The sequence below is a fragment of the Lissotriton vulgaris genome, chromosome 3_2 (genome assembly GCF_964263255.1).
Source record: "Lissotriton vulgaris chromosome 3_2, aLisVul1.2, whole genome shotgun sequence".
NCBI lineage: Eukaryota > Metazoa > Chordata > Amphibia > Caudata > Salamandridae > Lissotriton > Lissotriton vulgaris.
Window position 1 is genome coordinate 60,073,870 of NC_141690.1, and position 26,109 is coordinate 60,099,978.

A 26,109-nucleotide genomic window follows, 5' to 3' on the forward strand; every position below is an offset into this window, starting at 1 on the left:
GAACCCCAGGCCTAGGGCTCGGGGACAAAACTAAAGCATTACCAGGATTGTTAGTACAAGTATTGCCACGTCTGTTAGCAACGAAAAAGGAAGACTGGGATGCAATCTAAGCCTGCAAACAGAAACCCGATGAAGACACTAGTGATTTTTATTCCCGTTTTGAGAAATGTTTTGTTATTAATAGTGGCTTGAAACCAAGTAGCGAGTCATATCCACATCTTTTTGTATCTAAATTGGTCGAAAATTCTCTGCCCCAAGTTAAGAATCGTGTTCTGAAAGTCGAGAGCACATGGCAAGCTAATACACCTTCACAAATGTTACAAATGTTACAGTACCACCAGAACAGAATTAGAGAGGAACAAGAACACGAACAAAGACGTATGAAAGACACGAAAATGAAAATGTTAGTTGCTCAGTCAGTTCCAGCTGACGGTCAGAAAAAGAGTCAGACACAGTCCCATAATTCAACAGCTCCTGTTAAAGGGATATGCAACTATTGTAAACAGCCAGGTCACTATATAAACGATTGCGCAGTTTTGAAACACAATATCTCTACAGGTAAAACTAAAGAGAGACCGCGTCCTCCTAGACAGGACCAGGTCCAACAACAAATACCACAGAATATCCAGCCTATGCAAGCTTCACAACAGACAGTACAGACCGTGGCAGTCCCACAGCCACAACCCATTGCCGCAACACAAAACACGACACAGCATATGTACCAGTATGCACAAAATGATTATCCCGACTATCAGCGATACACATGAAACAGCCTAGAGAGGGAAGTTGGCTTGCCTCTTATTGAGGTTCCTGTAGATCAAGAAGGTCCTTATGTACATAGTCAAGTATTAGGGAAAGACAGAAAGTTTTTAATTGATACAGGGGCAAGCAGGACAACTATTAGTCACAACGAAGTTCCAGGGGCACCCCTCTCAGGCCCGCAGAATGTTTCCCTTGGATTTTCAGGAAAGCCTATTATTAATGAAGTATCGCAACCACTTCCCCTTGCAGTTGGTCCATTGACACGTACTACAGATCTATTACTAACGAAATCATGTCCAGAAAACTTGTTAGGTATAAAGACATTGAAAGCTCTAGGAGCTGTTATCTGCTGTTCTCCGGAAGGAGTAAGACTGTTTCTACGTGACTTTAAAGGTCACTATGTGTTGAGAGATATTGATCCCAGATTACAGAATGTTCCTGCACATTTATGGGCACAAGGTCCCACTGATGTAGGTTGTATGCACATTACACCGTATCGAGTCACACTCAGACCAGGAGTAGTCTTGCCACGAATTCGACAATACAAGTTACCTCCAGATGCTGTAGCGGCTTTACTGAAAATCATTGACGAGCTCATTGCACAAGGAGTGGTTGTAGAAACCGACTCCATTGTATGTAATTCCCCCATCATTCCAGTTCTTAAACGTACTGATCCCAATGCACCTCCTGTTTATCGATTAGTTATCGATTTGCGCGAATTAAATAAATGCATTGTACCACAATACCCTGTGGTCCCAGATATCTCGTCTCTATTGACTGCCATTGATTCCGAAGCAACGTTCTTTACTGTAATTGACCTGAAGAACTCCTTCTTTAGTGTCCCCATTGACCCGGAAAGCCAATACCTTTTCGGATTCTGTTTAAATGGACGAAGCTTCAAATTTGCACGCGCACCTCAAGGATTCACAGAAAGCACCAGCATCTATAGCCAAGCACTGAAAAGACAACTAGACAGTATACACATGCCTGATAACACTGCCCTGTTACAGTACGTCGATGATCTATTGATCACCGCCCGCAGCGATCCTGAATGTGAACAAGCATCATTGACGGTTTTGCATTTCCTGGCTGACAAGGGACACAAGGTGTCCCCTTCGAAGCTGCAATTCTGTGTTCAGCAAGTTGTTTACCTTGGGCACTTGCTGTCCAAAGGGGGGAGACAGCTAACACCTGACCGCATTCAGTTGATTGTACACATGTCACAGCCCAAGACACAAAAGGAGGTACGGGCCTTTATAGGCCTCACTTCTTACTGCAGACAATGGATTCCTCAGTACGCATTTCTAGCAAAGCCACTCATACAGTTGACAACCCAGGAGGCAGCGTCTTCGACTGCCCTCCCTTGGACTCAGGAACATACACAAGCTTTTGACGACTTAAAGAAAGCCTTATGTCAAGCACCAGTTTTAGCGACACCATGTTACAGCAAGCCTTTTACACTTTTTGTCACAGAACGCGAAGGTACTGCATTGTCAGTGCTGACGCAAGAACAAGCAGGATCACACAAACCGTGTGCTTATTTTTCTAGCACATTAGACCCAGTAGCCCAGGCTTTGCCTGCGTGCTTGAAATCAGTAGCAGCAACAGCTCTAGCAATTAGACAGAGTGATTCTATAGTGTTAGGACATCAGTTGACAGTACAAGTTCCACACTCCGTGGAAGTTCTTTTAAACCGAACACAGACCCAGCACTTGACTATAGCACGACTGACAGGTTATGAATTGACATTGTTTCAGCCACACATAGAAATCAGACGTTGCAACACATTAAACCCTGCTACACTTTTGCCATTAAGTGGGACAGATCCATTGGCACATGATTGTATCGAAGTCATTACTATTACGACGAAACCCAGACAAGACTTGACAGACACTCCATTACCAGATCCAGACCTGACACTTTATGTGGATGGTTCATGTATGAGAACAAGTACAGGAGAACTAGTGGCCGCTTATGCAGTCACGACAGAAACTGAAGTCATAGAAACAAATTGTATTGACACCCTGTCAGCTCAAGCAGCAGAGCTCATCGCTCTGACTCAAGCCTGTATTCAAGCCAAGAACAAGAGAGTTAACATATACACAGATTCACGCTATGCATTCGGAGTCGTACACGACTTCGGTGTCCTGTGGCGAGAGAGAGGTTATCTGACTTCTCACGGTGCCAGAATTCAGCACGGTCCCCTTATTCAAACTCTGTTAGATGCAATACATCTGCCTACAGCAATATCGATCATGAAGTGCAAGGCACATACAAAAGTCACTGATATCATTTCCCAGGGTAACGACCTGGCAGACCGAACAGCCAAGCATACAGCTCAGACTCACGCAACTGACTTGACAAAGACAATAGTCCAGACACCGACACATTGCATGACAGTTAGGGATCCCGCCCTAGATGTAATTGACATACAGACACATGCTACACCAGATGAAATCAAGAAATGGACTGAACTAGGAGGGATCCAGACAGATCACGGATGGATGACGAAGGGAAAATCTACATGGTTTCTCCCTGACTCTATGGTCCAAGTAATCATTAACACAGTACATAGTCCAGCACATTTAGGAGAAAAAGCCATGTTAGACAGTATTCAAAACATCTGGTTCAATAAACATTTATGAGCAGCAGCCAAACAGAAAGTGCGTACTTGCATGATTTGTTGTCAGTTCAACCCAGGTAAAAGCATTCCCGTAGAGCAAGGTGGATTCCATCCTCCCGATCACCCTTTTGAAGCCCTCCAGATGGATTATATCCAGATGGAACGTTGTCGAGGATTCAAATATGTCCTCGTAGTTGTATGTGCACTCTCCCGTTGGACAGAAGCATATCCAGTCCCAGATTACACTGCTCCGACCACTGCCAAGCAGCTGGTTCGTGAATTTTTCCCCAGATATGGTTTGCCCCGCGTCGTATACTCTGATAACGGTCAGCCATTCTCGTCCGAGTTAATGAAGCAAGTATCTCTCCTGCTCGGCTACCAATGGAAGTTCCATTGTGTCCGACATCCCGAGGCAGCAGGCCTCGTGGAGCGTCATAATCAGACCCTGAAAATTCGCCTTGCCAAGATCTGTAGAGAGAAAGGAGTCGACTGGATAGTAGCTTTGCCAGTTTCGCTCTTTTACCTAAGAATGGTCGCACACTCCAGAACAGGGCTATCCCCGTATGAGGTGGTCTTTGGTAGGCCACCGAATATGTGGGGGACGCCTTTACCTAGAAAAATAACTGATGTTGACTGTATTATGCTGACCGATTACCTTGCCTCCTTGATGTCTGCACTACAATCTTGTCGTTCACAGGTAGCTGCAGCTTTTCCCGACAACACCGAGGTGAAGCCCCATGAAGTGGTTCCCGGCGATTACGTGTTCATCAGGAACTTCGACCGAAGAAGTCCGCTGGAGCCCCGTTGGCAGACGCCTAAATTAGTACTTTTAACCACAAGGACTGCAGTGAAAGTCGAGGGCCGCAAGGGCTGGCTTCACTCGAGTCATATTAAGAAATTTCATGGACTGCTTCCAGATCTGAACTCTCAGCCGCCCGGCCCTCCTCCACAGACTGACTCGAAACTCCCCCTGGTCGAGAAAACTTCTTCCCAGAATTACAGACTTAAATTGAGGTCTAGCAAGTCAGACAGTTTAATTGTTTAAGTCCTCCCCTAGGTGAATCGGTTGAACGAGTTTTCTGACATGTATCCCCTAGACCCCAATAGAGAGAGAGATAGACAGAAACAGCTCAAGAAACGTGAATATTGTAAATCTCTTCGCAGCCACTGCATTGTGACGCTATTGATTATGTTTTTTCTAAGTCTTCTGATTATTGCTGCAAGTATACTGTTGCAAATCTACTACCCTATTTTCAAGCGTGCACATCCTCCCTTCAATGTCACTGCCGAGCACTCTTTCAGTGAACTGCCCCCGCACGAGTTATCTTACCGACTTGCGCTGCGCAATAACACATTCATTAGTATGTTACACCATTCCCATCAGACCAGCAATGCTACCAATTGTTGGATATGTGGCCGACTCCCTCCCTATCAGAAATACAAGGGAGTTCTGCCCCTCTTCCCGTACCCGTTTACACACAATGGTTCCAGTAGGGCATGGTTTAGTTTAATAAACTCTCTAGATTCCAATTCCGTAGTTTACCAGGGCAACTGGGTACGGGGAAATCTGAACACAGTTCTGCATAAAGTATGTTTTCCTGACAAGGAGGGTCTACCAGAAAGAACAGGAACTGATCTAGAAAATGAAGTATATGGATTAGGTAACTTTACACTTAACCTCATGATTCTGAATGTTGAATCCGAATCCGAACCAGTCTTGCCTGCTATGTCCGTACTACCAGTCAAAGGTGAATTATGTGTCAGAAAGAATGGTTCAGTACACCTGGGTCATAGTAAATGTACTACTGTGATCGAATTCAGTGATAAGGGCAAGTCCACGTTTAAAGCTTCACGTCATTCCTACTTTGTTTGTGGTCATACCGCATATATACGCTTACCTCTAGATTGGGATGGCACCTGTTACATTGCATTCCTTCTGCCACCTGTTTTCCTAGCCACTCCTGATTATCATAGGAACACCCATCTAGTACATAATAGACCACAGAGAGATCTCCCGATTGTCGACTATACTGAAACGGCATGGGAACAATATACAGACTTCAATAAAGGTTTCTTTCCCTACTTAGGTGCTGTCTTTAATAGTAAACTGATACGAAAATTAACCAGAACCCTTGAAGCAGTAGTGAATGAAACTACTTCCGCCCTAGGTAACTTAACAGAGGAGCAGTCTGCTATGCGGATTGTTGTTCTTCAAAATCGTCTCGTCCTTGACGTCATCCTGGCCGATAGGGGCGGAGCCTGTAAGGTCATCGGGTCGAGCTGCTGTGTTTTCATTCCAGAAAACGCGCCATCAGTATATAAAGCCATCACTCGCCTTCACAAGATTGCAAGTCTGATACACCAGAATCCAGGCACCTGGACTTGGTCCGGTTGGTTCTGGACCACGTTGTCAGCCTGGGGATGGAAAATCCTATCCTTCCTGGGTATTGGCCTTCTCATAGTATTCAGTTGCTGCCTATGTCTGCAATGTGGGCCAGCGATTTGCGGCCTGTGCGCCACATCATGTATTCCTCATTCAAGTCCTCATTCAAAACGCCGTAAGAAGAAAGAAGAACAAATGATGTTACATGAACAGATTGATAGATTAATGAGGATTGATATATCATGAAGGGTCCGTAGGGGACAAGGAGGGAATGAGGTAATATGAATTTTATGGTCAGTTGTGTCCCCTATCGTAGACCCCACCGGCTCCATGTACGTGCTTTAAGTACATGTATGTTCCCTCCACTTCCAGCTATTAAGACGCAAATACATTTGCGTCCAACGTTAACATGTCCTCTTTCAGATCCACCATGAATGGGTCAGATATTCCGTTCCTAAGTGTACCTTGCCAACGTCTTTATGTGGTGCACTTTCATGATTTCTAGCACTGGCGGGTTAGGCCCTGATTTCTGCCATCGAGCCTCTTTCTGCCTTCTGTCTCTGAAAGCCGCAGCCTGCTGCTTCCTGACCCTTGACTTACTCCCTGCGCGGCGAGCTGTGCCAGGCTCGGCCTGCATTGCCTGCCAAGACTGTATTTAACCTTCAAGTTATCTGCTCCGCTCCTCGAAAATACATTCCTGTCCAGTAGTTTACGAAAACATCCTTCCCAGCTGCAGAGCAAAGGGCCCGGCCTCACTGTCTCCATGCAAGTAATTCATAGCTTCCGTTACCATGGTAGGCCCATGGCCCCTCACATCTCATGTAGACACGTAGTCGCATATGCACGCACTAGCAGTCAGTATAGAATAGCCTCTGCCCGAGAGACCTTTCCTTACAGATAATACAGTTCCTCAAACACAAGATATTAGATATGATTTGGGATTAGGTTGTTCTGACATCCCAGACTTCTGTCTCCTCATGTAGGGCTAAATGTCAAGTCCCCTTCACTGTCCAGTTTCACGTCAATCACACGTCATACTGCTGCGCGCGCATCTCTGCCTCATATTTCTGCTGACACTGCAGGATTCACTTATGGATCCACCCACTTGTAATACGTTTCATGTGACGTTGTCTAGCACACACCTCCGTGTACGCCTTCATGTACGCCTTCTGTTACGTACATATGTCTTTATCTCGTTTCTTTCAGCTGTTACGCCTCCTGCATATGTCTTTACTGTAATGCATTGACTATATATATGATAACCTGTCAATAAAGTATTGTCTATCCCTTCCTGAACCTTCGTGGTGATGGAACATGATTGCCTGGTTTAAACCAATTCCTTTATAAGGAATAAAACCCCTTTTAAAACCTCAAATACCACGGATTCTGTCTCTTATTTTTGACTGAGTTATTCTTATTAAATTTACCACACACTGATATGCCATGCATCGTCGACAGAGGATCTTGCAACACTCCACGATCAGGTTTTAAGGTACTTTGTTCAGCAAGGGCTAACTTGGTCCCTGTACGCTGCCGAATGTCCATCGCAGTCGGCCTGAACTTGTTTTTGTCATAGTCCGGCGTGACCAGATAGCCACAGTTGGTGCTTTGTGCTTCTTGGCACTATTTTTACTTAAACATTTAAATTGCATATCTTCAATGCTACAGATAGAATTTGTTTTGCTGTTTTGGTCTCAAATAATGAAATACATGTTACTGTATTTTTCTAAATTGATGTGGGATTTTTCTTGTGTTGTATTTTGACTTTATTACTGTTTGAAGTGCTGCAAAAATACTTTACATAATGCCCCGAAGTTAAGCCTAACTGCATTTGAATCAAGCTACCAGAGGGTTAAGCACAGGTTAGTTTGGTGTTTGCATGTGACTTCACCCTGTCCCTGACAAAAAATTGTGGCGGCTGCTTAAGTACGGTTTTGCCCACCTCAAAAAGTAACCCAATTTCCTACAATCACAAAAAATAACTGCTTCATTGGAGCATGTACAGCCATAAATACCCATGATGTAATGGGAAATGGTGGTATTTCCTAGCTAGCTGCTGTTGATGGATTGATGTTATAGCTGTTATAACAGCATTCAACTACATACTTAGCATGGCTGTAATAATTTAATAAGCCTTAATTATGCCAACTGATGCACAGTTTGCCTGCAGACCTTAGCTGCCATCGGGCTCAGCAGTTGGAATTTAGCCCATCAGCTTCTCCCCGCAGGAACCGGTCGATGTATCTCACCCCACCACTCCCCTAGTACTTTAAACGTTTATCACGCAGGGTGTCTTCGGGAGGAAGGAGGGGGTCACTTGTGTTCAATTCCTGTTTTGCTGCAAAAGTATGCAAACAATGCCCCTTTGCAGAAGCATACATAAGCTATAGAAGCAAATGTACTTCTCTCTTCTAAGATGGACCTCGACAAGGTCACCTCATTTGCAGCTGTTTTCCTTCTATGTCTTGTTCGGATGAACGGTGTCAAACACATGCAGTTCTAAAACAGAAAATATGGTGATCAAACACACATTGTTAGCATCAGCGTTCTAAGCCCTATCCATAGCCCTATCCTTAGTACCTTGGTGTTAAATGCAGTCAGGTTTAAATGCAATTAAGCCTGTTTTGTATCTACTGTATTATTATCACACATACGTCTTGCCACACACAATATTAATATCACCATTGTTGGTATTGCAAGAATCCAACCCTTGACAGGTGGTGGGTTGCAACTGGAACAGAGACAAAGATGTTTGTGGCACAACTTTATGCTTGGTGTATGTCAGCAGAATGATGTGTGGTGTATGGGGCTCATTCGTCTTTTAAGACTATCTGAATGCCAAAGAGCAAGATTTAATGATGAAAACAAAGCAGCTAATTATCTAGATTCCACGAAGTGGTACTATTTGTAACGTAGAAGGGAGGTGCGCCGTTGTTTATATGGGAACAGTTTACATAAACAGAGAATTAGTATACATCATTGCTGAAAGGGCTAGAACTAATGCAAGTTGCATGCTTCAATCATGGTGGGGTCAAGTCATCGTTTCATCCTGCCACAGTCAATAAAATTAATAGCACTATGTTTGCTTATAATAAATATCCTTTGGTATCACGTTGCTTAGTAAAGGAGCAGTATTTTGCACAAAGCACTATCAAATAAGAAATGTTATTATTCAATATTAGGATGATCTGTAGTAGGTTGTTCTGTGGTGAGCTGAATAAGAAAACGAATCCTCTTCTGACATTATCATTTTTAATGAATTAGGATTACAATCACAAATAAACAAAAAAAAAGTGTCCAGCCGCGATATATCATTAATCATATGTTAGAAGCACGCAACAGATGTGTACAGTTAAATCCAATAAAGGGAAACATTTAAATTGACCCACAGCCCTAATCAGAGTCTGGGGGAAAACTCCCCCGTAATGATTGCCGTATGGTGAAGAAAATTAATTCACTGATTCTATTGAATATTTAATGGTTTATTCGAAAAGCAGAAGATTGTCAGTTTCTGCCAACCTATGAAGGAGGTCCCTAGAATTTACCTCGTATGTAGGATTTTGGTGGAGATGCACTGTTGTAGGCGAAATGTTCCAATACTGATGTGTCCCTGGAAAAGCAGAGTAACACCTGCGAAAAGAAAGCATTACGTAAAGAAAACACATCACAAACCTACTGTCTGAAAATATTCACATTCCTACGTTACAAGACTCACTGAGAGTAACTGTACCTGTAATTTCACCAGCACAGCTACTCACAAGGAGCTAACCTCTTGGTTCTATTTTTTAATACCATTATAAAAACCCAAATAATGATAAAATGAACCAAGTGTTATGTGGTTTCTCTTTTAAACATATACTATTCATCTGCAATGGTACCAAAGGCCTTGTTACGATGGCCGACAAGCCATCAGTGATAGTTCATCCGACAAACAGGCCATCGGTCTGACCACCGCATTACAATGCAGGCGGTCAGACTACAGAGGTCTGGGGAAAGACCGCCGCCCCCGTCAGAATCCTCTGAACCTGATGGGGCGGCTGTCGGAATCGTAGTCTCGACAAGAGGAAGTGTCGAGGCAGGCACTGCTGTCTGGATTACAAAGTCCCTTTCCATTTCATGGCAGTCTCAGCGCCATGAAAATGCTGTAGGATAGGGACTTTGTGGTCCTCAAAGAGGACCCTGTCCCTCATGGGCCACTGCAAAGTAGCCCAGGGGCACATGTAGTGCCCCGGCGCACATCAATGCACCGTGTGTCACACACCACATGGTGCATGGCACATAGTGCATGGATGTGCACACTGTGCTCTTTCATACTGCAGCTTTTGCTGCAGCCCTTATCCAGGTCCACAGCTGAAGCCGCAATGTTAACGAGCAATTTTCCAACCGCCAGCCTGGCAGTCCCATCATAATTGGTCGGTCGGACCGCCGCCTGCTTGTCGGTTGGTCTCCTGACTGATGTGATAGCGGGCGGCGGTCCGACCGCCCGCTATCGTAATAAGGCCCACAGTGAGAAGCAGAATTTGATAAAAATAATGATGATGAAAATGTACTTTTCTACAGTGCTTTAAACCACAGTTTTCAGTGTTACAACTAGCCATTGTTAATGATACTTAATTCATCAAGCTCTGAAACATTCCAGGCTGGGGCGGCTTGATCAGGATTCAAGCTGTGATCTGGAAGCCACTGCAAATTTAGCAAGGATGGTTTAACGCGTTGAGCCATTTTTGGTTTAAATGAATGGGGTTTCATTATCTCATCATAATGTATTGAATGTTTCCAAACAGGAGATTTTCATTAGGGTCATCCTGATATTGGTAGAATGATACTGTTCACTGATCAAGAACTGTCCATGAATCAATATATCTGAATTAACATTGTAAGTCAATTTTTCGGTTAGACCTGCAAACTGCTACAGCCCACAAGATCATCCAAACTCCTCAAAAAGGTTAACATTTAAAAATTCAATGCAATCTGAATTAGATACATACATGCATACCACAGCATAGTACTGAATCAAAGAATTTTAGGTTTTGCTATTAATAGAAATGCAGCATTACGTCATATAGTAAGACGCCTGGATGTAAAACCACAAACAACAAAAAAAGGAGTAAATATCCCATGATGAGATGATCAAAAGGTTATAGGTGGTAAACAAAATGCCAGCCTTCAAAAATATAATTGCAAAGGACTCAAATCACATACAATAATATTCTTACAATGTCACTAAAGACAAGTTACTTACCTTCGGTAATGCCTTATCTGGTAGAGACATAGTCTAGCCACAGATTCCTTAACTTGGAACTTCCCGGCGTCAGGCTGGATCTGGAAGATTTTTCTTATCAGTCCCCCTCCGCGTCAGTAGATGACATCAGTTGACTCTGCGTGACGTTGTCAGCACCATGTTCATCGTGACAGCCCAGACACTAAAAACAATTCCGGAGTGAGGGGAGGTTGGGTGGGTCAGTAAGGAATCTGTGGCTACGTCTCTACCAGATAAGGTGTTACCGGAGGTAAGTAACTTGTCCATATGACAGAAACAACTAGCTGCAGATTCCTTACCTTTGAACAGATTCCCAAGCAATACCTTCCCCAGACATGGGACTGCGTAAAAGCTTTAGACCAGAAAGTCCTGCAAGACAGAGGTCCCAAACAGGCCCTCCCTGTGCACCTGAGAATCCAGACACTCGTTTCTGGCAAACCTGTGAAGAGAAGCCCATGTGGCCACTTGGCAGATACCAGCAATTGGAACACCACGCTGGGGGGCTGCGGTGGCTACCTTTGCCCTGATGGAATGGGCCCTAAGGCCTTCAGGAGGCTGCTTCTTTGCCAAGGCGTAACATTTTCAAACAGAGGTAACCCAGCGTGAGATGGTTCTCTTTTGAATAGCACGTCCGTTCTTTCCCTCCACTTACCCTATAAAGAGTTGGTCATCTACCCGGAATTCTTTAGTGCGATCAAGGTAGAACAATAACGCTCTGTTTGATTCCAGACCGTGGAGACGCTCCTCTTCTTTAGAAATGTGCGGAGGGGCATAGAAAGTGGACAGAGTAACAGATTGTCCCAGATAGAAGGGTGTTACAACCTTGGGCAGAAAAGATGCCCTAGTTGGGAGTACCACTTTGTCCGGAAAGACGGTCAGGTAAGGAAGCTGTGATGACAGTGCCTGCAGTTCGCTCACCCTCCTGGCAGAGGTAATTGCCACCAAAAAGGCTGTTTTGATATTGAGCAACCATAGAGGGCAGTTTTGCAGCAGCTCAAACGGTGCGAACATCAAGAAAGTAATAACCAAATTTAGGTCCCACTGTGGCATATTGAAAGGAGAAGTGGGAAACAAGTGGATTAACCCCTTCAAACATCTCTGCACCAGAGGGGATTTAAAAAGTGATGGCTGATCTGGCAGCCAAAGAAAAGCTGAGAGGGCCAAAAAGAAGCCCTTAAGAGTGGCAAGTGCAGAGACCTGCGGGCCAAGGAAAGGATGAACAGGAAAACATCAGACAGAGAGGCAGATAAAGGGTCAATAGACCTTTTTGTACAATATTTACAAAAGTTGTTTCATCTGCAGGCATTTACCGAATCGTGGAGGGACAACTAGCTGCTAGAATAACTTTGCAAACTTCGGGAGGAAGGTCAAAAGCTGTCAGCTGTCACCCCTGAATCTCCAGGCAAGGAGGCTGAGGGTCAATCAATCAATCAATCAGGCACATTTATAGAGCACGCTACTCACCTGCAAGGGTCTCAAGGCGCTGGGAGGGGGTGGGGGGATAATGCTACTGCTCGAAGAGCCAGGTCTTGAGTTGCTTCCTGAAGGAGAGATGGTCCTGGATCAGTCGTAGGTGGGTGGGGAGGGAGTTCCACGTCTTGGACGCAAGGTAGGAGAAGGATCTCCCTCCAGTGGTGGTTCTGCGAATCCGTGGGACGGTGGCAAGGGCGAGGCTGGTGGATCGGAGCTGACGGGTGGGTGTGTAGAACGTGAGACGGTTGTTAAGGTATTCGGGGCCCATGTCATGGAGAGCTTTGTGAGCGTGGGTGAGGAGCCTGAACATGATCCTTTTGCTGACGGGGAGCCAGTGCAGGTCTCCCAGGTGGGCAGAGATGTGGCTGTGTCGGGGGATGTCCAGTATGAGTCGTGCACAAGCGTTCTGTATACGTTGGAGTCTTTTCTGTAGTTTGGCTGTGGTTACGGCGTAGAGGGCGTTCCCATAGTCCAGTCAGCTGGTGACGAGGGCCTGGGTGACCGTCTTTCTGGTTTCGGTGGTGATCCACCGGAAGATCTTTCGGAGCATGCGCAGGGTGTTGCAACATGATAATGAGACGGCGTTGACTTGCTTGGTCATCGTGAGGGAGGAGTCCAGGATGAAACCTAGGTTGCGTGCGTGGTCCGTGGGCTTAGGGGCGGTGCGCAGTGCAGGGGGCCACCAGTAGTCGTCCCAGGCAGAGGGGGATGATACCAGGATGAGGACTTCCGTCTTGTCTGAGTTCAGTTTCAGACGGCTGAGCTTCATCAATTCCGCAACGTCTTTCATTCCTTTCTGGAGGCTGGCTCTGGCGATGGCGGGGTCGTTGGTGAGGGAGAGGATCAGCTGAGTGTCATCAGCGTAGGAGATGATGTTTAGGTTGTGTTGGCGTGCAATGGCTGCGAGGGGGTCATGTAGATGTTGAAGAGGGTGGGGCTGAGCGAGGAGCCTTGAGGTACGCCGCAGATGATCTTGGTGGCCGCTGAGCGGAATGGAGGGAGGCAGACCCTCTGAGTTCTGTCAGAGAGGAAGGAGGTGATCCATTCCAAGGCTATTCCTTGGATCCCGGCGTGGTGGAGGCGGTTTGTTAGTGTGCGGTGGCAGACTGTGTCGGATGCGGCCGATAGGTCGAAGAGGATGAGGGCAGCAGTTTCCCCATTGTCGAGCAGGGACCTGATGTCGTCGGTGGCTGCGATGAGGGTGGTCTCAGTGCTGTGGTTTGCTCGGAATCCGGACTGCGAAGGGTCGAGGGAGCCGTTGGTCTCGAGGAAGGTGTTTAGCTTTTTGTTGACGGTCTTCTCGATGACTTTAGCAGGGAACGGGAGGAGCGAGATGGGGCGGAAGTTCTTGACGTCCGTGGGGTCCGCGGTGGGTTTCTTCAGGAGGGCACTGATCTCCGCATGCTTCCAGATCTCAGGAAAGGTGGCAGATGCAAAGGAGTTGTTAATGATGTTCCGGAGTTGGGGTGCGATGATGGAGTCGGCTTTGTTAAAGATGTGGTGTGGACAGGGGTCGGCTGGGGAGCCGGAGTGGATAGTGTTCATCACGTGGGTGGTGTCTTCAGTGCTGATGGGGGTCCAGGCGCAGAGGGTGGTGGTGGGGGGCGTTGGTTCGGTGGTTGGGTGCATGGTCTGGGCGCCGAAGCTGTTGTGTATGTTGGCGATCTTGTGGTGGAAGAACGAGGCGAGTGCGTCGCAGAGGTCTTGCGAGGGCGTGATGTCGTTGTTGCTGGCGCTGGGGTTGGAGAGCTCTTTAACGATGTTGAAGAGTTCCTTGCTGTTGTGGGTGTTGTTGTCTAGTTGTTCTCTGAATGCTGTCCTTTTGGTGGTGCGGATCAGCTGGTGGTGATGGCGGATGGCGTTCTTGAGGGCTGTGATGTTTCTGTTGACTGGTCGTGGCGCCAGGCGTTCTCGAGGGTACAGCAGGATTTCTTGGAGTCTTTGAGGTCGTTGGTGAACCCCGATGTTTTCTTGCTGCCTGGTCTGCTGGGAGGATTCTTTAGCGGTGCAAGGGCATTGGCGCAGTTGATGAGCCACTGTGTGAGATTACTGGCTGCTTCGTTGGAGTCCGTAGTGTTGGTGGGGGGGTTTTGGCTCAGGGAAGTGGTGAGCTGGTCGGTGGTGATCTTGCTCCAGCATCTTCGGGGAGCCTTTTGCGGGTGGTGGTGGGTCATTGTTTTCCTGAAGTTGAAGTGGACGCAGCTGTGATCTGTCCAGTGTAGTCCGGTGGAGTGGCTGAAGGAGATGTGATTGCTGGAGGAGAAGACTGGGTCAAGCGTGTGGCCGGCGTAGTGGGTGGGGGTGTTCACCAGTTGCTTGAGTCCGAGGTTGGCGAGGTTGTCCAGCAGGGTGGTGGTGTTGTTGTCATTGTTGTTTTCCATGTGGAAGTTGAGGTCCCCTAGGATGATGTAGTCTGAGGAGGTGAGGACAAGCGGGCTAAGGAAGTCTGCAATGGCTTCGCTGAATTGTGTGCGTGGTCCCGAGTGTCTGCAGATGAGAGTACCTCTGAGGGTGGTCTTGGGGTCGGTGTGTATCTGGAAGTGAAGGTGCTCGGCGGCGGTAAGGGTGTCGTCGGAGTTGGTCGTGATGCGGATGGTGTTTCTGTGGACAATGGCGATGCCTCCTCCGGTTTGGTTGACGCGGTCCCTCTGGGTGATCTTGTAGCCATCCGGGATGGCTATGGCGATGTCGGGGGCTGAGGAGGCGTTCATCCAGGTTTCTGTGAGGAAGGCGACGTCCAGTGCTGTTGTGTCGAGGAGGTTCCAGAGTTCGACGGTGTGCTTGTGGACAGAGCGGGTGTTGAGCAGGATACACTTGAGGTGGTTGTTGCTGGTGCCTGATCTGGCGGGAGCAGTGCAGGTCCGGAGGCAGGAGAATTTGCAGGCTTGGCAGGTGAAGGGTCCGTGGGTGCGTTTCGGGGTAGTTCGGTGGCAGGCTCGAGTCCGGCCGGTGTTGAGTGCGTGGAGGGTGGCTGCGTCATAACTCCGTCGGGTGGGCTGGCATCGTCGAGGGCCAGGGGAGTGGCACTGGGTACGGTCCAGGCGCGGACGGGCGTAGACGGGCTTGCCTTTGGCGCCCCTTCGGAACGCCAGCGGCGAGTCCGCTGCGTGGCCTCCATATGAAGGGGAGAGGGAGGGAGGAGCAGCTGAGAGGCGGGACTGGGGCGGCCAATGGGTAGTGAGGGGGCGAGGCCTCGTGGGATTCGAGTTGTGGTAAAAGAGTGGCAAAGAAGGCAAGAGGGGGCAGGGGGAAACAGGCACAGCGGGCACAAAAGAAAGCAAGGGGCAAGTGAACAGTAGGCAGAACAAGAACAGTCAATAGAGCAAAAAAGAGCGAAAAACACAGTCAGCAGGGAAGAGGATGACATGAAGTCACCAAACCAGTCTGCAAGGAGGCAGCAGACTACACAAAGCAGCAGCACACAGGGGGGTCTGCGCAGTGGCAGAGGGAGCGACCTGCCTGGTCACAGGGTCACAGGACAGGTTCGGTTGGGGGACCCTTCACTGCTGCTGTGACAGAAGATCCTCCCGAAAGGGCAGCCCGATCGGAGGATCAATGCTCATTGCCAGATACTTGGGATACCAGATTCTCCATGCCCAGTCCGGAGCCACAAGAACGACTTGGGTGTGGTCGCTCCTGATCTTCTTGACACTCTGGGCAGGAGTGGTATGGGCGGGAAGGTGTACAGGAGGCCTGAGCTCTACTCGCAAAGAAAAGCGTAGTCGAGCAAGAGCCACCTTGGAAACTCCAACACGCAAAACTGCAGACATTGCATATTCTCTTCGGAGGCAAACAGATCTATCCAAGGCTCTCCCCACGACCCCACACGGCCCTGTTTGTTGCAGTACCACCAAGCGGTAGGGTTGTACATGAACACCTGAACCAGCCTTCCCTTGATGAAAGGTAAAAAGGCTTTCACTGCAAATCGGATCGCCCAAACCTCCAATAGGTTGATATGGAGCCAGGCTCCGGCGGTAGAACAGAGTCCTCTGATTTCCACCTCCCCAGATAGCCACACCACCCCAGAAGAGATGCATCCATCACCACTGTGAGATTTGGGTGGGGAAAAAAAGAGGGGACCCAATCACGGTTCGTCAGCCACCACTGCAGGTCTTTTGCAGTGCCCTCCAATATCTGAACCAGGTTGGAGAGATTACCCTGATGCTGTGCCCAATGGAACATCAGGTCCCAATGGAGAGCCTGCATGTGCCATCTGGCATGGTCCACTAGCAGGATGCAGGAGGGCATGAGGTCCAGGATACAGGAGGGCATGAGGTCCAACTGCCTCAGAGTCATTCTCGCCAAAATCCAGGCTAAAGGCTGAAAGATTGGGACCATAGCCTAAATATCCTGGACTCACCATTCGTAAGGATAAGGCCAAAACTGCACTGTGGCCAGAACCGCTGCAATGAAAGGGAGCATTTGAGAGGAGACAGGTGTGACTTCGGCACGTTGATAGTGAACCCCAGCGAATGCAGTAGGTTCGTCATAGTCTGGAGGTGGGAGATGATTGCTTGGAACAAGCCCGCTTTAAACAACCAGTCATCGAGATAGGGGAAGACTGGAACCCTTAATTTCTGCAAATGGGCTGTGACCACAGCCATCACCTTGGTGAACACCCCAGGGGCACTGGTGAGGCCGAAGGGGAGCACTGCAACCTGAAAGTGCTCGTGACCCACCATAAACCGCAGATAGCGACAAAGGGCAGGCAGGATAGGGCTATGAGAATAAACGTCCTGCAAGTCCAGCGCTACCATCCAGTCTCCTGGATCCAGGGCAGACAGGACCTAAGCAAAGGTGAGCATCTCAAACTTCTCCTTTTTTGAGTAATTGCGAGTTCTGAGGTCGAGGATAGGATGAAGGCTTCTGTCTTTCTTCGGAACCAAGAAATAGCGGGAATAGCAACCACAGCCTATTTCTGGACTGGAACCCTCGCTATAGCTCCCTTGACCAAGAGAGTTTTGACTTCCTTGGAAGCAGGGCAAGGTGATCCTTCATCAGCCGATCGTAAACTGGAGGCATGGATGGAGGGGTAGTCTCGAAGTGGAGGGAAGCACGCTTTGACTTCTTGTGCTTCTTGTGGTGCCTCTTCCCTGACCGTGATGACTTGGAAGAAGAGGACTTCGATCCTCTGGAGCAGTGCTCCGACCTTCCTCTCGACCGAGACCGGGATTGAGAGCAATGGGGCGACCTCCGAGGCACCAGGCTATGAGTAGCTTAAGGCATAGCTCCCTCAAAGCTTTTGGCGCCATGGCCTGGCAATTGGAGTACGACTTTGTGTCGTGGTCACGCTCCAGGCACCAGAGACATACCAAGTGGGGGTCAGTGACCGTCATAGCGCGGTAACCGGTGCCACAGGGCTTGTACCCCGAGGTCTTTGTACTAAATGTCCCTAGCGCACCAAAAGGAATCGAACAAAAGTAAAAAAAATTGTCTGTACAAAAATGACAGGGGGTAAGCTCTCTTTAAGGGATCTGCGCTGGCTGGCCTGGAAAGAAAAGAACTGACGTCAGCGCACTGGTGTGGCGGTTATATGAACGACAGGGATGTCATGACGTCAGCGAACACAATGCAGACGGTGTCACATGGAGTCGACCAGTGCCATCCTCCGGCATTCAGGGGTACTGCTACAAAAAATCTGGGTCCAGTCTGATGTCTGGAAGTTCAAAGTTAAGGAATCTGCGGCTAGATATTTCTATCAGCTATAGCATGATTATGTTACTGTAGGCAACGCTTATGATGGTAAAATACTCTACCTGTAATCAGAATTGCAGGTTACCATTCTAACAAGAAACGACATTCACGTAAATCCCAGAACGGTGCCATTATTAACATGGTTATTTATGTAGGCTTTTAGTAGAGAGTACAATTGCCCACATAGGTATTCAGGGGGTAATAACATGAGCATCCAACAATCAATTTTCATAAACATTGGAGTTATTGAATTGAGTATGATGGGAGACTACGAAAAGAACATTAAAAAACCAGGACAGGCTTCAACCACAATTTGAATGATGGGATAGTGTGCTATTTGGGGATAAAAGGAACAACTGTCTTCTGTACCTTTAGATGTTTAACACATTAAGGTGACACTTTCTCAATTTGAGGAAGAAAAGTGTTTCTTCAAACAAACTATAGAGTTCTCAAAGCCTGCATTGTGTTGGGGCACTGCCCAAGGACTTCTGACCACCAGTCCGGAGTCCAAATACTCCGTAAACTTCCCAGTGCCAACACCTGAGTTTTGTCTTTATTTAACTTTAAACTGTCAGTAGCAAGGGAGTATCTAGAAAATGTAAACACTCCCCAACTTTTGAACCAAACCTCTAATGGCAACCAGCAAGCTAAGTAAGAAAGCACATCGTTCCCCAGAAGAGCTCTTGTATCTCCCATCCAAGCATCTATCCATTCATCACTTCATACTTCCATCCACCCGCTATCTCTCATTCAGTCTTTTACCATTCCATCTGTCTGTCTGTCCATCCACATTCAAACCCATCCATCCATCTCCAAACATGTCCATCAAACCTTGCCATCCATCTGGCCCTCCATTCATTTATCCATTCATCCTTTCACTTGTTAATACATCTTTTAAGACATCCATCCATCCATCCTTTTGCTCACCCATCCACCACTTCACTCCATCCATTCATCCACTTTTCACTCAGCAACTCATCCTTTTACTCATCCATTCCACCCATCCGCCCTTTCACTTACCATCCATCCATCCATCCACTCCCTCACCCATCCATCTACCCATCCATTCCCTCACCCATCCATCTACCCTTTCACTCATCCGTCCATCCATTCACTAAACCATCATCCACCCTGTAGGAAAGTAGGATCTGCTCTCATGGTTACCCCCTCTTTTTGCTGGTGTTATTTTATTTTCTGACTAGTCTAACTAGGATCCTGCAAATCAGGACCCCAGTCACTGTGCTACCTCCCTAAATTTGACAGTGGTAAGTACATTGGTACCTTCCTAATTGGCTACTGGTGTACCCAGATAAGTCCCTAGTATATGGTACCAAGGTACCCAGGGCATAGGTAGACAAGGGGTCTCCCATCCATAAGCTGCAGCATCTATTATGCCACCCATGAGAGGCCACTCAAACTGTGACTATAGGCCTGCCTTTGAGGTCTGTGTAAGCAATATAATTAACAAAAATATTATTTTACATTATATTAATATGTTTAATATTTAAATTCATTACAGTGAAAATGTACATATTCCTAGTAATGACTTTAAATATTAGAAAATGTATATATTGTAAAATAAATATTATTATTATTTTTGTAATCTTTAAATTCATTAATAAGAATACATACATATTCATAGTGATAAATTTAAATATTAAAAATGTAATACAATGTAAAATAAATATTTTTATATATACATCCCCAAATATCAATATATCTTTATATATATATTCACAGAAAAAACCATAGGTTTTACACATGTTATAGTTAGGAAGTAGCATTTAAAAAACCTATGAAATTCACTGAAAAAACCATAGGTTTGACACATGTTATAGTTAGCTGGAAATTTTACTGACATAAAACCAATGAAATTCCACGTTATAGTTAGTTGGACTCACTATAACTTGCGCGTGCAATGCACTGCTGATGACGTCACATATTACATCACTCATGACATGGTCAGTGACATCAATCATGACATCACTGATGACACCATCCAGTGAATATGTGTCTTTCTGAAAAATAAATATTAGTGAGTAATGTTTAAATATTTAAATATATATATTAGTGTTTCACTTTGTGTATAAGTGGCTACATGTGTTGGTAAGTAGCTACATGCGTATGTATATGGGTTATTAGATGTTTCTCTTAGTATCAATATGAGTGTCTATATGGTTTGGTGGGGGTATTACTTAGCACATAGATGCATGAGTGACTGACTCTCTGTTTGTATGTGTTTTTAAGACAGCATATGTGCAAGACTGTATGGGTGGATGAGTGTGTATATCTGTTTGTTAGTGAGTGAATGACTGTCTCACTAGTGTCTTTATCAGTAACGACATATGTTTTAATCTAGTATATGTGAATATTGATGTATATAAGTGAGTATATGTGAGAGTAAGAGATTGAAAGAGTTCCTGTTTAAATAAGTATGTGTTTCTATAAGTGATTGTTTAAGAGAATAAATATGTGTAATTTTCAATAGAAGTAAGGTGGAAGTGTGTGTATAACTCTATATTCAAATAAATGGATGTTCAATAGTTTATTTGCACGTGTGAGTATGTCTGTGAGTAACTTTTCGATGATTGTCGGTGTGTAACAGGATGTATAGGTGTATCATTTCATATGATGAGTGAGTATATGTATGAGTAGATGTGTATATAGATGGTGGAATTACTGAATTACTTGTTGTAACTGATATGGGTATCTGCATTTTTTTTAAATTTCAGTTTCTATTTTTGAATATGTGTTTCAAGGGTTACATTACAGTGAAAGGAGGTCTGTCACTATGTCACAGGATGGTGTCATCAGTGATGTCACTGACCATGTCATGAGTGATGTAATATGTGACGTCATCAGCAGTGCATTGCACGCGCAAGTTATAGTGAGTCCAACTAACTATTACGTGGAATTTCATTGGTTTTATGTCAGTAAAATTTCCAGCTAACTATAACATGTGTCAAACCTATGGTTTTTTCAGTGAATTTCATAGGTTTTTTAAATGCTACTTCCTAACTATAACGTGTGTAAAACCTATGTTTTTTTCTGTGAATTTCATTGGTTTTTAAAATGCTAATTCAGAAAAATGTCGTGTATGCAACCTATACTTTTGGCAATAAAGTTCTGGCAATATTTTTTTCAAAAACAAGCCGTTTTCTTCACTGTTCAAGTTGCATAGAGACTCCTTGTAAAGCAATACAGAATTCGAAAGTCTGTACCTTGCCTTTTTTTAAACACATTAAAATTTGTCTGTAAATAAAAATAGCCTTACTAAACTTTCGTGCGCAACCCGGTGTGCGCACTCTCGGCAACAGTTGTCAATAAAATGGATATCGCATTTCCAGGCTTTCGTGCGCGACCGAGTGCCCGCACAGGCCTATATATTTCGTAAAAACCTTGCGATTTGAACTTATTGAATTTCTTCATACACCCCTCAAAGAACTTATAGTATGTCAAAGAGACTGTACCTAGACTTCTTTTTTATTCTTATGAAACTTTTCAGTAAATGGAGCCGAATGTCTTTTTAAACTTTCGTGCGTTACCGGATGTACACACCTTGGTATTTTTTTTAGAAATATAAAACGTTTCATACTTTAACAATTGTGTGCTTAAATCCAGCTCAGAAGATATACAAAATCAGGATGGTAGTTGGTTCAACCCGGACCGTTTATTAGAGGTAGATCGTCCGACTCCACCGGAAGACACCCCTAATAAAAAGGACATATATATAAAATGCGGACTAGCCGCTGTATCGTGCTAGCAAACTATAACATATAAATCGTTAGAAAAAACAAAAGGAATCGAGCAAAATCAGTAAGCCACTGATGAGATCTTTTTTTGACCTCGCTAAAATAGAAAAATTAGGAACAACCCCTCATGAGAAATATGAAACTAGTGAGAGAAACCGAGCTCGACGCCATGATGGCTGCAAGACAGCTCGGCTCCGCCGCCCACCCCACCCAAAATAACGACAAATATTATAAAGATACACAACACACCAGCAAAGTAACAGGGTAAAACGTTTTATTAAATAACTATTTACATGGCAGCCTACTGCAACATGAAAACAACACTTTCAATTGGTTCTTAATAGTTTCAATTCTGGAATTTACACGCAGCACTCCACCCACTTCCCTCACTATCTTTTCTACTCTCAAGAGACAACAACGTCCTACATCTTTCGGAAGACTTTGGTGAAATGGCTACCGTATCTCATTCATCTTCCGAATCTGACCAAAATGATCGACTACCTTTAATAAGAAAAAATAAATCTTTCATCTGGCAATTTTTCACTTATCCTGAAGATCAAAAGAAAGTGAATGCACCAAAAGTAACCTGCACGATATGTGACTTGGTTCTCTCAAGAAGAAATCCAGCAAAAAAATATTTATTTTCCATACATACCATGGTGCGGCATGTCAAACAAGTGCACCCTCTGCAATTTGCAGAGGCAACGACAAGAGCCCTGGCCACGCTATTACCATTAGAGGTGGCCAGCACATCTTCTGATCGACGACCTGTATCTCCATGGAGTGCAGAGATGGACTTCAGATATTTAACTATATATGGTCTATAACCTATGGTTTTTTCAGTGATTTTCTTTGGTTTTTTAATAGCAAATATCAAAAGCTTTTTTGTGGAAAATGACTAAAATTAGGTATACATAAGCGGCGTTCATTTATGTTCACCACAGCCATTGTTAAAAGTAAAGTGAAAGTCGCGAAACAGTGGCCACGCCATCTAGTCCCTTTTAGGCCCCATCATGCACGTAAGTAACAGCCATTTTCTGTGTCATGGCCTCTCTGCCCACTGCCAATAGCCTATGATTGTTCGAAATTGGTTCTCTATGGGTCATTCTCTGTTCACAAATAAGCATAAAGTCGCAATACTCTATTTAGTTTTTGCAGATAGTGAAGGATAGGTAGTGCACACTTTTGTCCCCTTTGTAACCCGTCATGCCTATCTCTGCCCCGTTTGTTGGTAGTTGGTTCAACCCGGACCGTTTATTAGAGGTAGATCGTCCGACTCCACCGGAGGACCCCCCTAATAAAAAGGACATATATATAAAATGCGGACTATCCGCTGTATCGTGCTACAAAACTATAACATATAAATCGTTAGAAAAAACATGAAACTAGAGAGAGGAACCGAGCTCGACGCCATGATGGCTGCAAGACAGCTCGGCTCCGCCACCCACCCCGCCCAAAATAACGACAAACACTATGCAAATATTATAAATATATACAACACACCAGCAAAGTAACAGGATAAAACGTTTTATTAAATAACTATTTACATGGAACCTACTGCAACATGAAAACAACACTTCTAATTGCTTCTTAGTAGTTTCAATTCTGAAATTGAACACCCAGTACATCCAGAGGTCATGTCCGACAAGTTGTGTGGGGGGATGCTTTGCTAATGCCGCCACCCCCACCACCTTCTGTAGGAAGGACTCTGGATATCCTTGGTCCCTGAGAGGCTTCGATGTCCCTGCCTTGCACAAATGTCATAAGTTCTGGATGTTGAGAGCCATACTTCAGGGTCCGACAAGTTGTGTGGGGGGATGCCTTGCTAATGCCGCCACCCCCACCACCTTCTGTAGGAAGGACTCTGGATATACTTGGTCCCTGAGAGGCTTCGATGTCCCTGCCTTGCACAAATGTCACAAATTCTGAATGTTGAGTGCCATACTTCAGGGTCCAAGAAACGCGGACTCGGAGGGGGCGCTTGGCTCCTGCTCCCTCCCCAAGTCTTGTTCCCCTGGTATGGCCTAAGATCGCCCCCGACATAGGCGGCCGGCTCCCGGGGTCAGGCGGAACTTCTTGCCTTTTGATGCCTCTTCCATTCTGGACCTTGTCCCACAATCCGTTTGACCTGAAGACACGTCCTGCGGTGCCCTGGTCTAACCATCACATTTACACCGTCTCACCCGCCATCCGGCTGAATTGCACCCACTCTTCCGATACAGCGACAGGCGGCTGCCACGGAGTTCAGGAAATGGCGGTCGGCTCCACAGACTTGGGCCTGGCCTGCAAGGATGGCTCTGGGCAACCCTGGAACTCGGACGCTTGACTGCTAGGGCATGAGCCCCATTCCCAAAAGCGTCCCGTCAGCCTTGAAGATTCTACAAGAGTCACCGAGGCCCCCGACTCCTGCAGACTTCCGGTGGGGAGCGACTGCCATGATTGCTCGCGGAATGGCCACGACGTAGCCACGGGGTGCTCTCATGCTGACGCCAGCTTCAGTCTGAAACATCCAGAAACACTGTAGACTACCAATTCGATCAGTTCCGGTGGAGCCCCAACGACGTATCGCGTTCTTGCGTAATCCGTCATATGACGCGCCGCGTTAGCGCACCCGGAAGTGCTCCGGTGCGTGAGGCGCGAAGCGCAGCTTCCCGGAAGCAATGCGGAGCGCGTAACGTAAGCAATTACATTTCAGTTGGTTCTCCCTCACAATATTTTCAATGTCACATAAAAGTCACCCATCACCCACTGCCATCTCTGGCTGTTTCCATGGTAACACCTCATTCTGCACCTGGCAGAAGGCACAGGTCAAAAGTTCATATCTCAACGTTCTACAGCAAAGTAACAACACTGTTTTCCCTCCAGAAACACCTGCCAATCCACAGCTCTGTTACATGTCTTTTTTTTTCATACCCAATAGTACTTTTCGTTTAACATAAACATTAACATGCAACGTACTGTTCAATCTCCACTTCTTACAATCAACCAATCATTTTTATTTTTTAAACCACACCCAGCCTCTTCCTTTTTCTTTATTTAGAATTTCAACTTCTAACTACCATTCCACTTCCAGAACCGATCGGAGGACGACTACAAATCCCTTGAAAATGAAGGTCTGGCTAATAGGACACAGTTATATTCACTGGAGTGAAAAATATGCAGTAAGCAGACGAATTTGCAACCTCAGCTTACCAAATGTACACATAACATGGATTTCCAAAAGAGGATTGAAATGTCACCAATTGATTCCATTGGTGAAAACTTTTATGCATCTCCCAGAACCAGACCTTATAATTGTGCACTGTGGTGGGAACGATCTAGGCACAATCACTGGGGTAGGTCTGGAAATGCTTCTAAAAGACACCTTTCGACAATTGATGACACTTTTTCCTCGATCTGCCTTGGTATATTCCAATATATGCCAAAGACAGAAATGGAATTGGTCCAATCACCATTGTGCACAATTTGAGAAAGCAAGGAGACATGTAAATAAATCTGTTTCTGCGTTCCTCAGAGATTATAGCATGGGTTCTATTTACCACAACAACTTGCGATACCACATGCAAGACGTCTATAGGAGAGACGGTGTTCATTTCACGAATGAGGGAAACAGAATCTTCCTCTGCAACATCAGGCTCTGCATCGGTACTTACTTATAAATGCAGAAAACACTCAATTAACACAATGGCTCTTTTCAGAGCCACCTTATATCTAAGCACTCAAACTTCTGATTTATCTCCATTTTCACACTCTTGTAAAAAGGTGTGCGCGACCGAGTGCGCGCACCACGCAACTTTAAAAAAATATATATATATATATTTTCGCCTTTAAGGGCCTTACTGCACACCCTGAGAAAACCTACGCAGCAAAACAATCTCTACCTTCTCCCCTTTCCATATTCCAACGCTTTGAAATCAACAATATATTTACTCGCAATGACAAAATGGCGGTCAACACTTCCTGATTTCCTTCGAATCGAACGTTAACAGACGTCACGCAACAAAATTCCGCTCGCGCGCGCAGCCGTTTGGGTGCGCGCACATGTGCGCGCGTATAGATATATTATTGACTTTAACTTTAATTTCCTCAGCAACTACTGAACGGATTTACACCATTCCAAAAAAAGCGTAATCTGCGAGCCGGACTGTACAGTTTTGCCAAA

The 26,109-nt window shown here is 45.7% G+C and overlaps 1 protein-coding gene across 2 annotated transcripts in view; it reads right to left on the reverse strand.

Annotated features, from left to right (window-relative positions):
* TBC1D19 (TBC1 domain family member 19) overlaps positions 1 to 26,109 on the reverse strand; it is a 989,099-nt gene that overhangs the window by 246,156 nt on the left and 716,834 nt on the right. For both annotated transcript variants that reach the window (XM_086964506.1, XM_086964505.1), the window contains one exon: positions 9,314 to 9,398. In XM_086964506.1, coding sequence (XP_086820632.1) covers positions 9,314 to 9,398 — 85 coding nt within the window. The remainder of the gene's footprint in view (positions 1 to 9,313; positions 9,399 to 26,109) is intronic.